We start from the raw sequence: 12,806 nt of genomic DNA on the forward strand, positions 1-12,806 counted from the left end.
GAGTAGTAAATATTTATTTTTTGCTATCTGTGCTGTGAAAATTAAAAAAACAAAAAAAAAAAACAAACTCAATAGTATGCTATCATGTAAAAAAAAAAAAAAAGGTTGGGAACCACTGCTCTACTCTGTAAAGATCAATGTGTATTTATTTGTGTATTTTGTAGTCATCCACAGACACTGTTTCGCTGTATCACAACTCTTCAGTGTGACTAGACTAGCACTCATCCTGAACCAAAGTTTGAACCTACAAACATCAAGTTGATAGTTGGCTGTTAAATATGTGTGCTTCCACCACATTAAGCAAAAGTTTGTTTTACAGGTTTGATCACAGATGAAGACTTGCATCAAAAAGGATTTTACATTGTTTAGTTCTATTGCTGATATAGGTCAACATTATCTTACTCCCACACTCATTTCTTTATATTCAGTGGACCACAGGTGTGTACAAAGCACAAGTTGTTCTCACTAACCAGGTGTCTATCTTTTCTCTATCCTTGTTTTCCGATCATCTGATCATATTTATCAGATTTATTTTTGTTTTTAAACATTCCTATCTAATCAGTAAATCTAATATTTAACAACTCCCACTAATTTCCATGAATCATAACCTGTTAAAATGAACTCTGCCTTGAATTTTAAGTGTCGGAGACTTGCATTCTATTTTTTAACCTTGGATTATTGACTTTGATAACAAAGCCAGCTCTTGTCGTCATCATTGCTATTATGAATTATCACATTACTGGACTTTTTTAGCCGGTTAAAAATAAGCAAAGATTATAACTCATTGACTTAGAATGAGTGCTTTATGCCAAATTGATGATTGAACACGGTTAAATTTGTGCTCGTTTTTGCATTAAATACTAACCCGTATTAATCCCCTACTGTGCATCAAATGGATACCATAATACTTGGTTCGCTGCACCTTATAAAAAAATTCATTCTAAATTCCAGACAGATTAGCCCAGTAGTTTGAGAAAATTTCTAGAGTAAATGTGGTATTGTGGTGACTAATTCTAATTAATTCTTAACTGCGCCGAATGGATACCATAATATTTGGTTCGCTGCACCTTATTATAACAGAGTATATTGCCACTGAAAATTAAGGGGCCACTGTGGTTAGGGCCAAACCTAAAAGAGGCATCTTCAGTGGGGAGTTGTAAAGCAGATATTTGTTCACATTACAATTAAATTTCTGCATGTTCATTCAGTTAGAGAAATGTGGAGCAGGGAAGCAATCAGTCTAAGGAAAGAACTATTAGAACAGAAATTTTTCCAGCATCTGGGGACCTCTACAGTGAAAAGATGAAATTTTGCTGATAGTCAAATTTATAGGGGGTACTTATGTTCAGAAGGATATAAGTGGAGTAAGAATTTTGGAGCATATAATGTGGAAGTCCTTGTAAAACACGCACAAGTATGCAACATTCTGTCGACGAGGTTAGCGTTTTGTAAACAGTGCAAGATCTGTTAGGTTAGAGTTTCTTTTTGTACACCCTGTCTAAGAGGGAGAAACTAATGGTTAGTACACCAGCCAAGATGAGGCACCAATACTCAATGTATGGGTGAATGGTGGCTTTAGAAATATAGGATACTAGCAGGTGTGAGAAGTTTTCTATCTAGGTAGACAGAAAGAAAGAGAGATTACCTTCTGATTGGATAGTATCTTCAATGTACTTGTTCTAATTCATGTTACCTGAGGAATCTGAATATTTGATATTTGCAAAGGGCAGTACTTTTCAACCTTTTTGCTGGAGAATGGAAACATTTCCCTGGCTCATGGAACCCCTATGCAATAATTTAGTTGTCTTATGCAAAAAAAAAAAAAAAAAGGCAACAAATTGAAAAAAAAAAAAAATGAAATGGAAATACTCATATGTCGTTGATAAGAATATATAAAAGCAGACCTAATAGTGGTAAGACAAATTTTTCAAATATATTGAATTATGTAAAATTTAGTATATTTAAACAAATTTATTTAAATATGCATATATTAATAAAATAGATTTTCAAAATTGAATTTAACATTCTGTTTATTTGTTCCTTGTTCGAATTTAGAAAATGGACTGTACTCACGGAATCCTGGTTGAAAAGCACTGGCATAGGGTGTTATTAGCCGTAGCAGTCTGGTTGGAAAGGTTTCTTATAATTGTTAAGGGAGTTTTGTCATGGTAGTATTGGATTTAACCATCTATTTTTGGTCTCTTTGCACTATAGACTGGAGGTAATTTTCTAAGGATTCAGATATTGCCTCGGATATACATTTTTTTTTTTTTTTTTTTTAAATTCAATTTTCACCCCAAACAAGGCATAGTGCCACTTTGAAGCAGGGGGCTACTATTAGGGAATTAATTAGTGGGGTCATTATGAAGAGAGAAGAGTAGAAAGATGTTTGTTAACATTACACTTGAACTTCTGCATATCATTGCAGTGGGAAAGCAGAATCCCGGAAGGGAGTTCCAAAGACCCGCAGTTCTGGGGAAGAAACTATTGGAGTAAAAGGCTTTCTTGCACCTAGGGATCTCTACTGTAAAGGGATGAGACTTAGTAGCTTGTCGGGGGTAGTTACGTCGGGGAGGTACAAGTGTTTGCAGTTCGTCAGAGCATTCACCATTAAAGTATTTGTAGAACAGGCAGAGGGATGCAACATCTCGTCGATGGGACAGAGGTTGAAGCCTAGATGACAGTTCAGGACCTATCAGGTTGGCGACTCTTTTTTGAACCCTGTCCAGGAGCGAGAGACAAGCAGCAGATGCACCAGCCCAGATGTGACAACAGTACTCCATACATGGGCGAATGGTTGCCTTATAGAGGTATAGGATACTGGCAGGCGTAAGTAGTTTTCTAGCACGGTAGAGGGAGCCAACCTTCCTTGCAGCAGCCTTGGCAATGCTCTCAATGTATCTATTCCAGTTCATATTTCCTGTAAACGTTAGGCCGAGGAGTCTAAAAGAAGTACTTTCAGGCAATGTGTTCTTGGCCATTGCTATTGGTGGTAGAGAAGGTTTCTTGTAGTTATTGAAGGAAACAAGCTTAGTCTTAGCAGCATTGAATGTGACCAACTATTTTTGTCCCCATTCTACTACGGATTGGAGGTCGTCCTCTAGTGTTTCTGCCATTTCCTTGGATATGTGTTCATTTGTTTTCCCCTCATATCTGTTATAGAGAGTGGTGTCATCGGCAAATATACCCATCTCTGAAACAATATTATCAGGGAGGTCGTTTATGAATATCAGGAATAATAGAGGTCCAAGGATAGACCCCTGAGGTACTCCTGCATTTATGTCATATTGTTTGGATGTATGTCCGTCGAGGACAACTTTGATTTTTCTATTACTTAAGAAGGATTTAATTACATTATGAATTCTTCCAGTGATTCCATATGATCTAATTTTCCTTAGAAGACCATCGTGCCATACCCTGTCAAAAGCCTTAGATATATCAAGGGCCACCGCTCTACCCTCCCCTGTTTTATCCAATGAACGGTATATACGTTCAGAAACTACAGTTAAGATATCTGCTGTTGAACGGGCTTGCCTGACTCCATATTGTTTGTCAGTCAGGAGTTTAGCAGCTGTTAGGTGCTGGACTAGGGCTTGATTAACTAAGGACTCAAATATTTTGGCGAAAAGCGGGAGGAGGCTAATGGGGCAATAATTTAGTGGGTCAGTTCTTTCACCAGAATTCTTGAAGACTGGTACCACAGAGGCGGTTTTCCAGCAGTCGGGAAAACAAGATTCGTTAAGGCATTTATTGTAAAGTTTGGACAGAACTGGAGCAACCTCGGCAGAGCATTTTTTTAATAGCACAGCCGGGATGAGATCTGGTCCACATGCTTTTGAGGTGTCTAGGTTTTTTATAATAGCATGCACTTGAGAAGGGGTGATTTTCAAATCGTCAAGTGTGGCGTCTGTTCGCAGAGGAAAATCAGGGAGTGAGTGGTGTACCGAGTTCAGTGTGGAGTTTGAGGCAAACCGACTGGCAAGCAGATTAGCCTTGTCAGTTGCCGTGCAAGCAACCTCATGATTGTTTGTTAGTGGGGGAATAATTGACTGTCCATTATTAACTACGCTGTTGTAGATTTTCCAAAAATCCCAGGTTCCTAGTTTCTGTGCTTCGATGCGCTTTCTGGTGGTTTCAGAGTAATCTGTCTTAGCTGTGTCTATCACTCTCTTACAATTATTTCTAGCTTCTATAAACTTCTGTTTATTTGAGCTGGACTTATGTCGGTTGAATCTGCGGAACGCATGCTGCCTTTGACAAATGGCAGCTGCACAAGCAGAAGTAAACCATTGGGGAGAGTGGGGCTTGCTATAGTATTTCCGTGCGGGAACATGTGCTTCAATAGCAGTTTTGAACCATTCAGTTGTCTCATTTGCACACTGTTCCGCTGGAAGAGTAAAGATATTTTGCCATGGGGCATCTCTGATGAGCTCCCTGATGGCTTCCCAATCAGCCTTTTTGTAATACCTCGTTGTTTTGAGAAGTGGGTCTTCAGTTTTAGGGCGAGAATTTAGGCTGATTTCTACCATTATCACAGCGTGATCAGCATTCCCGAGTGGGCTATGGGCATTTGTTGTACAGTCATTGGGAACCGTTGTCAGAAAGAGATCTAGAAGTGAGGCATGTTGATCGTGCTGGTCTGGGAAACGTGTCGGAAATGTAACCAACTGAGATAGGGAATGAGATATAGAGAAGCTATGAGTTGCGCTACCAGCTACGTCTGTGTGATTTGAGAATCCTAGCCAGTTACTGTGGTGGACATTGAAGTCACCAAATACATGTATTTGTGCGCTAGTATCGAGGGAGAGTGCTATATCCATGCTGTCTGAGACTTTGTTTATTAGGGTACAGTCTTGGTTTGAGGGAGAGCGGTAGAGAAAATACAAGTAGCTAATATTGTGTTGCATATTTAGTCTGAAGCACATAAAGGCCTGGCCCTCTGATTCTAGTTTTATTTCTCTAGTTAGGGGGAGGTTGTTTCGAATATAGACTCCAAATGTGCTTGATTTGCTTGTATGTTGAGAATAGAATGTGGTATCACCAGCAAATATACTGATTTTGGATGCAATTTCATGAAGATCAATAAATTAAATAAGATAATAAAGGTCTGAGTATCAACCCTTTGAGACACACCTGTATTAAATTAATGTTGTTTAAATATACAATCATCAAGAGTGACATGAATCTTTCTTTTAGCTAAGAAAGATCAGGTTATATTTAATATCCCTCTGATAATACCATACAAATTCTCCCGAGATCTTCATGCTAGACCTTACCTAAAACCTTGAATATACCAAGTGCACTTGCTTTATTCAGTGTGGGGGATATCCGTCTAGAGACGATCATTAGAATATTTGCAGTGAAACGGGATTGGTTAAATTCATACCATTGGTCAGATAGAGGCTGAGCATTAACAAGATGAACTTTTGCTAGATTGATTACTGATTGAAAGATTTTATTGAGGAACAGGAGAAAACTTATAGAGCAATAATTTTGCAGATCAGTTCTTTCTTTCACAATGTTTTGGCCAATGTCCTCTTCAAACTTCTTCAGGTGCTTTTTTTTTCAAACTTGGGAACATTATCGTCAAACTCGAGAACTTGTACAGATTTTTTAACTGAATCCTTTATTCCATATGGGCAAATATTGTTCTTGTCCTATCAGCCATGGCTAGGTAGAAATGCTAATTTTGGGTACTTATGCAGAATATGGACTGTGTTATTTTTTTAAGTTAGGATTTTCAAGTTGAATTCAATTTTAGGGTATCTTTTATTTATGAAATTGTTAGGTGAAAGTATAGTATACTTAAAAAATGCCCTCCTCTCCCTATGTTAAGAATGTCTTTCTAAATAATGTTATTATTTCAGCACAGTACGTATTCTGTGTAAGTACCTAATTTTATGTTAATCTTAATTATTATGAAGGGCGTTTCAAAGGTAATGCCTCCTTTTTTTTATGCCTCCCAGAGGGGATTGCAAAGTGTATTGTTATATATGACTGAACTTATGCATTCATTACCTGAAAGTTTCATCTCTTTGTTGCAGGTATTGATGGTGTGAGACTAAGAAAGCAACCCCTGTCATAGGCATGTGTCAGAAGCAGGGATGAGTTCTTGAATTCCTGGCAAAAAGTAAAATGGGAATGATGGTGACTAGTTAGAAAAATAATCGCTCATTTTAATAGTATCACTCATCTTCATAGCTCTTCAACTTTTTTAGTTAAAAAAAAAATAGGAGGCTTTACTTTTGGAACAGCCTTTATATCACCAGTACTAAGGATTAGACCGAATTGTTAATAAATGCCTTTCACCATTAAGCCACAGATCCATCTAGAAGTTTAAAATTGAATCCCTACTACAGGCAATAATAATTAAGATCAATATAAAATTGACAAATCTACAGAGGCATGGCTGATGGAATGAGAACAATCTACTCTTAAGGATTTATCGTTATTTTCATGGCAAGTGCTCATCTGAGCTCCAATCTATGACCTCCCCCCCTTGTCAAACTTTCACGATAAACACTCGACTAGTTGAAAACACTATCAAAAATTTCCCCTGCTCTTTATCTGTGCCTAAACCTTAACGTAGATCCCATGAACAAAGCTTCTTTCTTAGAACTGTACGCCTGTGGAACTCTCTTCCGTTTTCCTGCTTTCCAGCTGACTACAATATGGTCATCTTCAAGTTCTTGATGAGCCATTCCTCTTAAGTAATCCAATTTACCAAATTTACACTACTAATGGTTATAATGATATTGTCCCATTGACTACTGTTCACTCTGTAACCCTTATCCTTGAGTGGCCTCTGGGCCTTGATAAGCGGTGACTCCTATGTAAAAAAAAAAAAAAAATAAATAAATAAACTATACAGTTCTCCAATTTTATAAAGGTGCATTTGAGAAAGATCAAAAGTTACATGGGATGAAATATGGAAATAACCAAGATGAGAAGAATAGTCCAAATAATACCATATGTATAAAAAAAAAAAATATACACATACATACATATATATATAAAAAAAACAAAAAATTTGTTTTTATTTTGGGTCATTTCGTTATTTGATTCTTAACTTTGCGGTTCATCAGTTGGAAATCCTTAACGTCACTAATTTAAAATAATACAACAATAGTGACTGAAGGTAAAAAACAAAGTTTGTTTTTATTTTGTTCATTTTGTTATTTGTTATTTACCATGAAGAATTCCCCAGCTATGGGCAAATAGCCCCACTGCCTTGTGGATGCCTTGGCAAAGGCAGTAAACCCTGACAAAAATTCCGGTCTGTAGTTCCGATAGGTGGATGGTGAAGCTCTGCAACATCTTTCCAGCAGCTCCTGCAGGCGCTCTGGCATTGACTGTATTGGCTTGCCTTTCTGTTGGAGTTTGCCTGCAACGCCAAGAAAAGGGCCCTGATAAATGGGCAAACCAAGGCTCTCTTATTAGCTGCCCAGGCCTGCACCTGGTTAACTACAGCAGATGCTGTATTAAATCAAGCTAGGTGCAGAATGCCATTGTCTCAAGAGACAGATGTTTGCCATTAATTAATACCATGTTTGTATTTTTGCTTCATTCAGATGTAATCTCCAAACATCTTCAGGTATTTATCAAACTCAGTAAAACTGTACTTAATTTCAAATTGAACTCAGTATTTAATCCATTGGGGTAGATTGTTTTTGTTCTGTCAGTCATAACTGAATGAACTAATTTTTATTATATTCTTAATATCACCTGTATTAAAAATTGACGCCCCCCCCCCCACCTTCCAGAAGACTGTCACTTAGAAATGATTATTACATAGTATTTTATCCGTCGGGTCATGTGAACATCCATGGGAATTTTTAAAATAATAGTCCTTCGAATAATCCAAATTATCAATCCTCATCTCAAAAATACCAAAACATGATGCAATTTCTGTTTATTTTTGTTAAATAATTAAAAATATCATCTTTAAAAAATATTTTATTTCTGTGGTGGTAATTATTTGATATCTTAAACAATTGTTGCTTGCTCACCATTAATTCAATTTGGAGTCACCTAATTGTTTTTACTTTTTCATTACCAGGCCTTTCTCCCGATTTACAGTCCATGGAACAAATCCGAAGAATTATGCGACCAACAGATGTTCCCGATACAGGTGAGTAAAACAATAATTAACATAGTTTTAACAAAAGGTCCTGGTTGCAGCACCAGATGTGGATTTGTATGTCTATGTGTTTGCTGCGCAGACTGTAATTGTCCACTTGTTCTGTTCATCCAAATTCAGTGCTTGATTTCCACACTAGCAAACGATCCTGGTCACAGCACCAAGTGTGGATTTGTGTTTGTGTGTATTTACTGCACAGACTGTGATCGTCCACTTGTTCTGTTCATCCAAATTTGGTACTTGATTTCCATACTAGCCTAATTGATGTTTTGTAACATGACAGTTGGCATGACAATTTATAATTGAAGTACCTGCCGTGGCATTTCTGACGAATCTAATGAATTCAAAAATTCTGTTGGGAAATTAACTGATTCGTCTGTTTTCATGACAGTGTCGACAGATTTGTATGTGACTACCCCACTTTGAATGTTAAACTGTATAATATTAAGTTTGTGGATGTCATGGTTATTGGCTGCAAGAGTAGGTTGTTCACTCAACCAACTGGGATTCTTATAATTAATTTGAATGTCTGGAAATACTTTTTTTAACCAATTCTCCTTTTGATTTCACTAAATTAGAGAAGTTGTGAGGCAGTGAAAGTCACCTATTCTATTCTCAATTTCCAACAATTGATTTGAAAATATCCTTGTTGATTGAACGTTTTACAGCTGGATATGCATATTTTTAGTTAAGATTAATGTCTGCATATGTCAGCAAAAATTAGAGTATTTAAGGCAAGTGTTTATTTCATCTGCTGGTGTTGATCAAGGAATTACAAGTAATGCTTACCTGAAATCTCCTGCAAGCAATATTATTGCATTCCCAAATGGTCTGATATTGCCAGGAAAATCTTGCAATGATCAATCAAGAGCCTCGAGTGATTTATTTTATACACCATTGTGCATTCATCCCAAACAATAAGTTTGCATTTCTGCAAAACTGTTCCCATGCTGAATATTTTGGAAATGTTGCACATGGGAGTTTCATTAAATTGTATGTTTAATGGTAATTTCAAAGTAGAATGAATAGTTCTTCCACTTGGTAGTAATGTCGCAGTTATTCATGATCGAATGGCCGGCAAAATCAATTTAGTGCATTTAAAAAAAAGATTTTATCAACTTATCATTAACAAAAAGGATTATTTGGTTGTAAATGTTTCCTTTCTCAAGTTTTAGTTTATGCATATTTGATTACACGTACAACAAAAGATCACTCATGATATGGTTTTGTGCATGACGCAAGTCTACATCAAACAAAGTAGCAGCAAATTGATTTGGTGATGTCATTCTCAGTTGATTGAAAACTTTGTGATTTCTAAGCATGGATTTTCAATCAATATCAATGCTTTATTATAGATTTCTACTGTAAAATCCAGGTAGGTATTTGCACTTTATTTGCGTATTTAATGAAAAATATCTTCTGCCATATGTGATTTCTATTTCTCCCATAACTCTGTTGGAGATGGAGATCAAGTGGTCAATATGATTGCAAACAATGCACGAATTTGAATAGGATGTGATGTGCTACATGCATTATTAATGCATACGTTTAAGTGTGTGTCATTTTCCAATAAATTCAGAGCTTAACATGCACTAAAAAAAACAAATATGTGTAACGCCATTAAATATTTTCAATCACTAAAAAGGCGTTGGCTCATTGGGATGAATAGTGTACAGTTTATCTATTGGGATTTCTTTGAGTAGGCTATTTTGTCCTTTGACTCGCTCTCCTTGTTTGCGTTGTTTAAATGATTTTCTACTCACATTTCATGTGTAATACATAGGCATTTCCAAATTGAGCACTGTTTTCGCAAATGCGTTAATTTGACATAATGTGAAAAAAAGCCATTAATATTGTAGCTGATGGATTCAGAGCTATTTGTTGCACATTTGAAGCTGTAAAGTAAACGCGTTGTCCATTTGAATAGCATATTTCATTAGGACTGATTAGCACGTGTAAGTGTGGTATTCGTCTCTTTTGCCATTCCACTGTCCCAAACACTTTGCGATGAAATCTATTAGCTTCTTTTTGAAAACACAAACTATGATATCATGCCTATCCATTGATGATTGCTCGAGCAGTAAGAATGGTTTACTATCATCCCAAGCTGGTTTATATGTGAATGTAATGAATAGGTCAGAGCACCAATGAATGACGAATATATGCAAATGCATTTTGAGCGTATTTGTGTGTATGATGTGGACTGCCTAAATATAAAGATGGCAAAATCATTAGTTTTTCAAAATTGCAATTTAAAAACATTATCTTTCATCTAGCAATTAATGATATAGATATAAAATTTTCAATGATCTTTTTTTTTTAAGTGCAACAGAATGTACATTACATAAAATAAATCCAAGGTAATTTTTTGATTCAATTTAAATTAAATTTTTATACCTTACTTTATAAAATTTATAAAAGTGTACTTTGGAGATAAATAAATTTAAAATTGAATCTTGTACCTTTATTTTTAAAGCTTATATTTCAGTTCATCATTGCTACCACTGATGAAATACATTTGTAGGAATTTATGTTGACTCTCTTGGAACGGAAGCAAAGGTCCAACTTTATGGTAAATTTGTCCTTTAAAAGTTGGCATGAATTGAGCTGTAATGATTTCTGCAGCAAACAACGTCGTTTGGAAGTAGGAGTTGTATTTCCTGATATTAAATAGAAAATGTCTTGATTCAGTAGTATAACCAGTAAGCAAATTTTTTAATAGTTCTGGTGCTTCAAGTTGAGGCAGTTTAATTTTTCCGCCGGCACAACACATTCTGTTTCTCCGGTAAATTTCAAAGCTTTGTAAAAGGGACACTCTTCAGTCATAATATTGATGATAACATGGCGGCTCAAACTATAATCATTAGCAGGGTTGTATCAAAATGCAATGTGATTTAAATCTTGTGATTATTGAGCATGAAGTCATGTTTGATGTTGATCCACTGTTTCTTGTTGATATCTTTCAACAACTCTCAAACTGCCGCGTTTCATTCTGCTGAGAACGAAGCAGATCTGAAGATGCAGAATATGCTTGCTGCACCTGTAATTGTGCATCCTCAAGTCTGGTTGCATGTTACTCTGCTGCCTCATTGGCACATGTTTGAATCATATTTTGTCTTCTATGCTTGTTCACTGATGCTCATTCTTCCTGAGTTTGGCAACTACTTGTCGTGCTGCTTCTGCTCTGCAAGTACGATGACCTATGTTTGATCCTATGTGGGGAATTATAACTAAGTGATATGCAACAAAAATGGTACTTACAAAAGAAAAAAGGGGAAAAAATATTCGGGATTGATTTGTGAGCACCTCCCTTTTTCTGCATGAAAGTTTAGCGTCTTATAGATAATAAATCGATGAGAAAAACTTTTTAAAGAATATCTGTCACTTATTAAGTCCACCAAAATTCAGGCTACAGAATTGGAGTCACACGCATAAGTCTCTCCCAGAAGAATGTCTGCAAATATATATATATATATATAAGTTATCAAGTTATTTGTTAAGGCCCAATAGACACTTAAGGATAAGGGTTAATGAATGTTGGATATGCTGTGAGACAACATTGTGATGATTTGTAAGGATGCAACTTGGGTAGTGTTTGATTATTTAAGAGGACTGCTCAACAAGAACTTATATCAAATTTGAAAACAGCCATGTTATAGTCAGTTGGGAAGAAACCCCATGGTGTTGTTCCACAAATGAACAATTTTAGGAAAGAAACTTTGCTCATGGAATTTTCATTTAGTTTTAGGCACTGGTAGAGAGTAAGGGAAATTATTGGCATGAGTATTTGTTGTGAATATTTTGCAAGGAGTGGGGACAGATTAAAGCTCAGACGAGCACTTCGCATGAAAATAATGATAGAGCAGAGATAGAACCACAGCATCTCTTCTGTGAGAAAAAGGAAGTAGGGAGGCAAAAAGGTCCTCACCCACAAAATTTTGAAGATTATAGTCATGTACAGACATCTGTTTTATCAGTGTGTCAAGAAATAGCAAAGACCCTGAAATATAAATTTGTAGTTCCTGCCCATTTTTTATTGACAGACCAAAAATAATGCTGTTTTAAATTTAAATATCTTTTGTTAATGAGGAAATAAATCCATAAATGTTCTAAAAAATAATAAGTGTTAATTTACAAAAATGTTTGTCATCAATATTTGATGATCAAAGATTCAGGTCTTTCACAATGAAAATTTGACTGTATTTTTTTTTTTTTTTTTTTTTTTTTTTTTTTTTTTTTACCAGGTCTTTTATGTGATTTGCTTTGGTCAGATCCTGACAAAGAAGTTCATGGCTGGGGTGAAAATGACCGCGGTGTTTCCTTTACTTTTGGTGCTGATATTGTTAGTAAATTTCTAAACAGACATGATTTAGATCTGATATGTCGAGCACACCAGGTAAGAAAGAGAGAGGGTTTTTCCTTTTCGTTTTTTATTTTTAATTTAATTTTATTTTTTTCATTCATTTTTATTAGCAAATTTTTTAACATTTTAATTTTCTTTAACATTTTAATTTTTTTAAACATTTTTTTTAAAACATTTTAATTTTTTTTTAAACATTTTAATTTTTTTCAAAACATTTTAATTTTTTTCAAAACATTTTAATTTTTTTCAAAACATTTTAATTTTTTGTTTATTGTTTTTATTTTATTTTAACATCTTTATTTT

At 35.4% G+C, this 12,806-nt stretch overlaps 1 protein-coding gene across 1 annotated transcript in view; it reads left to right on the forward strand.

Moving 5' to 3' along the window:
* Positions 1-12,806, forward strand: part of LOC145260422 (serine/threonine-protein phosphatase PP1-beta catalytic subunit) — a 174,076-nt gene that overhangs the window by 149,778 nt on the left and 11,492 nt on the right. Inside the window, exons 5-6 of the mRNA XM_080118407.1 lie at positions 8,060-8,131; positions 12,385-12,536. Of these exons, the coding sequence (XP_079974533.1) occupies positions 8,060-8,131; positions 12,385-12,536 (224 nt within the window). The remainder of the gene's footprint in view (positions 1-8,059; positions 8,132-12,384; positions 12,537-12,806) is intronic.

The sequence above is a fragment of the Euprymna scolopes genome, chromosome 36, assembly GCF_053919585.1.
Source record: "Euprymna scolopes isolate OS-2025 chromosome 36, ASM5391958v1, whole genome shotgun sequence".
Lineage (NCBI taxonomy): Eukaryota > Metazoa > Mollusca > Cephalopoda > Sepiida > Sepiolidae > Euprymna > Euprymna scolopes.